General features: G+C 36.7%; 1 protein-coding gene across 1 annotated transcript in view; it reads left to right on the top strand.

The window, feature by feature from the left end:
• LOC106873590 (cilia- and flagella-associated protein 44) overlaps positions 1-4,353 on the top strand; it is a gene marked incomplete at its 3' end in the record, with an annotated part of 187,418 nt that overhangs the window by 60,204 nt on the left and 122,861 nt on the right. Inside the window, exon 11 of the mRNA XM_014921024.2 lies at positions 2,897-3,013. Within this exon, the coding sequence (XP_014776510.1) occupies positions 2,897-3,013 (117 nt within the window). The remainder of the gene's footprint in view (positions 1-2,896; positions 3,014-4,353) is intronic.

A 4,353-nucleotide genomic window follows, 5' to 3' on the forward strand; every position in this document is an offset into this window, starting at 1 on the left:
TATATATATGTGTGTGTGTGTATATGTTTGTGTGTCTGTGTTTGTCCCCTCAAGATCGCTTGACAACCGATGGTGGTGTGTTTACGTCCCCGTAACTTAGTGGTTCGGCAAAAGAGACCGATAGAATAAGTACTAGGATTACAAAGAATAAGTCCTGGAGTTGATTTGCTCGACTAAAGGCGGTGCTCCAGCATGGCCACAGTCAAATGACTGAAACAAGTAAAAGAGTAAAAGAATATACCAAGCAAAACATTTAGTGGCATTTCGTCTATCTTTACATTCTGAGTTCAAATTCCACCAAAGTCAACTTTGCCTTTCATCTCTTCAGGGTTGATAAAATAAATACCAGTTGAACACTGGGGTCAATGTTACTGACTTACTCCTTACCCAAAACTTGCTGGCCTTTTGCCCAAAAGTTGAAATCAATATGATTCTGATCATTCTGGATCACAGTAGTATTGATATATTTCACCTGGGTGGTAGAATTAGCAGAATTGATTTTATTCTACCTTCTTAGTTTCTGACAGCAAACCATGACCTACTTGTGTTATAAGCAGAATCCCTCACCTGATTTAAAACCATTACCTCATCCTTCAGTATCTTTAATGAGTTTCACTCAGTTGCAAGCACCTGGACATGGTCTCCAATATGAGGATATTTTTCTCCTTCTATGCTGCTGGTTTTGGATGCTTTATAAAAGATTACAGATGCTAGCTCTTCTAAGTGATAAAAACATTTTAAGAAGGCATTAGTCATGCAAAATCCTTGAAGAAATAAACAGACTAATGAACGGACAATATGGCAATGGATTCTCAAGAGAGTATCATGACAGATGGAATACTTCAATGTGATAGGCGCAGGCCAGGTATGGTGAGATAGTTAAGAAGTTTACATTAAAAGTGCATGGCATTAGCCTTAAGTTAACTAAAGTCTCATGAGTGAAAGTTGATAGACAGAAATTGTCTAAAAGTCCTCTGAAGGTCTGATCAAGTGGTAGAATTTATTCATTGCCTGGTTTAACATACTACCAGACCCATAAATGCATTCACTGAGTCCATTCTCTTGCATGTTTGATTAGTTTGATTATATCTTCTTTATAATATTATCCTTTCTTCTCTACATTTTCAAAGGCTCTGAATAGGATCATGGCTCCTCTTCTTTCACGGTTGATGAAATTATTAAAGAAAGAAAAAGTCCAGTTTTAATAATTCTTTTATCCTTTGTCCTTTACCTGTTTCAGTCAACTGGACAGCAGCCAATTCTTGGGCACTGCATTAAAATCAAACAAATCAATTCCAGTGTTTTTTTTTTTATCCAGTCTGGCAGTTCTTTTTCCAGTCATTTTTTGTCAATCTATCCATTAATTTATGGGGATGTAAACAAACCAATACCAGTTCTCAAGCAGTGGTGGTGAAATTTGTCTCTCATTCCTTCTGCAAATATTTGAAACAAAATAGTAAACATTATTATTAACCAAGTTAAACAAAGATCAATTAATTAGTTGGATAAATATCTAACCAACAGAATAATAATAAAGGAGTGGAATTGAATCAGTGCAATGTGTTATTGATATTGGCATACTGATGCTCCAACGACAAAAAAAAAAATTGTTTCAGTACATAAATTCACATAAAGAATCTTGCAAACCAAATAGAAAAAAATGGAATAAACATCAATAAGCTCAAAAAACACAAACCAAATTTTCCAAGTTGAATCAACCAGGAGACCTAGGAGTAGACCAAGTTCAAGATGGCTGGATAATATCAGTTTCAAGTCTTGGCACAAGGTCAGCAGGTTTAGGGAGGGGGGCTGAGTTGATTAAGTCAACCCCAGTGTTCAACTGGTGCTTATTTTATCAACCCTGAAAGGATGAGAGGCAAAGTCAACTTCAGTGGAATTTGAACTCAGAACACGAAGACAGATGAAATGCCATTAAGTATTTTGCTCACCATGATAATGATTCTGCCAGCTCACCATCTTAATAATAATAATAATGATGATGATGATGATGATGATGATGATGATTATGACGACGACGACGATGAAAAAAAAAAAAAAAAAGAAGAAGAGTGCCATTTGCTATCTTGTGAACAATATTTCGACATCTTCCATGTCTTCCACTGGTTCAAAAAATAAATTTGTCAATCTACTTCATTTTGGTTAATATAGAAAGGATTGAGGTAACTCCTCCTGAAGATATAGAGTCAAAATTAAAAGAAGAGTGCCATTTGCTATCTTGTGAACAATATTTCGACATCAAAATGAAGTAGATTGACAAATTTATTTTTTGAACCAGTGGAAGACACGCAAGATGTCAAAATATTGTTCACAAGATGGCAATGGCACTCTTCTTTTAATTTTGACTCTATATCTTCAGGAGGAGTTACCTCAATCCTTTCTATATTAATAATAATAATAATAATAATAATAATAATAATCATGTTTTCTACTGAAGGCACAAGGCTTGAAATTTCTGGAGAGTGGGATAGTCGATTGCATTAACCCCAGTACTCAACTGGTGCTTATTTTATTGACCTCAAAAGGATGAAAGGCAAAGTTGGCCCCAGCAGAATTTGAACTCAGAACATGAAGACAGATGAAATGCCATTAAGTATTTTGCTCACCATACTAATGATTCTGCCAGCTTGTTATCTTATGATGGTTGGATAATATTGATAGTCTCAGTTGGTTATGATTGAGAATCCAGCCAAAAGGTCTAATGACAGTTGTTTTCAATACAATCCTATGGAGGAGGTAACTGAAGACCTTACCCCACTGAACCTTCTAGAAATAGTGGATGGAAAAGAGGGATGAATGAATGGATAAATATGTTAGCATTCAAAAAGTACATTGAAACCATACTCCTTGGTTTTAAATTAAGTATCTTTATTTGTAGGGAGAAGATCGTGCTGTATTTTTCTCTAGGTTCACTCAGAACCTTACACTTGAACCTATTGGATTTGTTGAATCCCCTCATCATCCCAAGAAGCTGCTGTGGTTTCCCAACAGTTTGGTATGTATGAAAGAATTAATTATATTCAGTATGTTGTGAAATGTTTTTTACTAATCTCAGTGGATGGATGACATCAGCTCTCAGACACTGCATTAAATAGTTTAGTCGATCATACTGACTGATCATAAAGACACAAGCGCACGCACACGCACACACACACACACACACACACACACACACACGAACATGATATGCATTGCCACATAAAAAGCACTCAGTCCACTCTGCAAGGTGGTTGGTGTTAGGATGGGCATTCAACCTTAAAACTCATGCTAAAACATACACAGAAATCTGGTTTAGTCTTCTACCTAGCCAGCTCCTGTCAAACTGTCTAACCCATGCTACCATGGAAGGCAAGTATTAAACAATGATGATGAGGCATGCTGGTATCATGTAAAAGCACTCATACCAGTGGCACATTAAAGCCCCCCTCTATGTATATATATATATATATATGTATGTATGTATGTATGTATGTATGTATTACTTTATTTGTGCATTAAGGCTACCATTAGTTTCGTGTTAAGAAAAATATCATATCGTAATGATTTTTCAAGTCAATCACATGTGGAGGGATGGCATTCATTTCCAGCTTTTATCTTTCGTTTTTCATCCAAAATGGAGACAAACGCCAACCCTCTATGTAATCAGCTTAAAAAATTGTTATGATATTACCACACAGCCATGTCTGTGCCTAGGCTTGGCTATGTGGTAAGAAGCTTGCTTCCCAACCACATGGTTCCAGGTTCAGTCCCACTGTGTAGTACCTTGGGCAAGTGTCTTCTACTATAGCCTTGGGCCGACAAAGCTTTGGAATGGATTTCGTAGACGGAAACTGAATGAAGCCTGTTGTGTATATATATATGTATATATATATCTCATAGGTGCAGGAGTAGTTATGTGGCAAGAAGCTGGCAGAAACGTTAGCACGCCAGGAGAAATGCTTAGTGGTATTTCATCTGCCGTTACGTTCTGAGTTCAAATTCCGTTGAGGTCGACTCTGTCTTTCATCCTTTTAGGGTCGATAAATCAAGTACCAGTTACACACTGGGGTTGATGTAATAGACTCGATCCCTTTGTCTGTCCTTGTTTGTCTCCTCTATGTTTAGCTCCTTGTGGGCAATAAGGAAATAAGAAGCCTGCTTCCCAACCACATGGTTTCAGGTTCAGTCCCATTGTGTGGCACCTTGGGCAAATGTCTTCTACTACAGTCAAATAACTGAAGCAAGTAAAAGAATAAAAGAATGTATATGTGTATGTGTGTGTGTATGTGTGTGTGTGTGTGTGTCTGTGTGTGTGTGTGTGTGTGTATGTATATATATATATATATATATATATAT

This window comes from Octopus bimaculoides, chromosome 5, assembly GCF_001194135.2.
Source record: "Octopus bimaculoides isolate UCB-OBI-ISO-001 chromosome 5, ASM119413v2, whole genome shotgun sequence".
In the NCBI taxonomy this organism is placed as follows: Eukaryota; Metazoa; Mollusca; class Cephalopoda; order Octopoda; family Octopodidae; genus Octopus; species Octopus bimaculoides.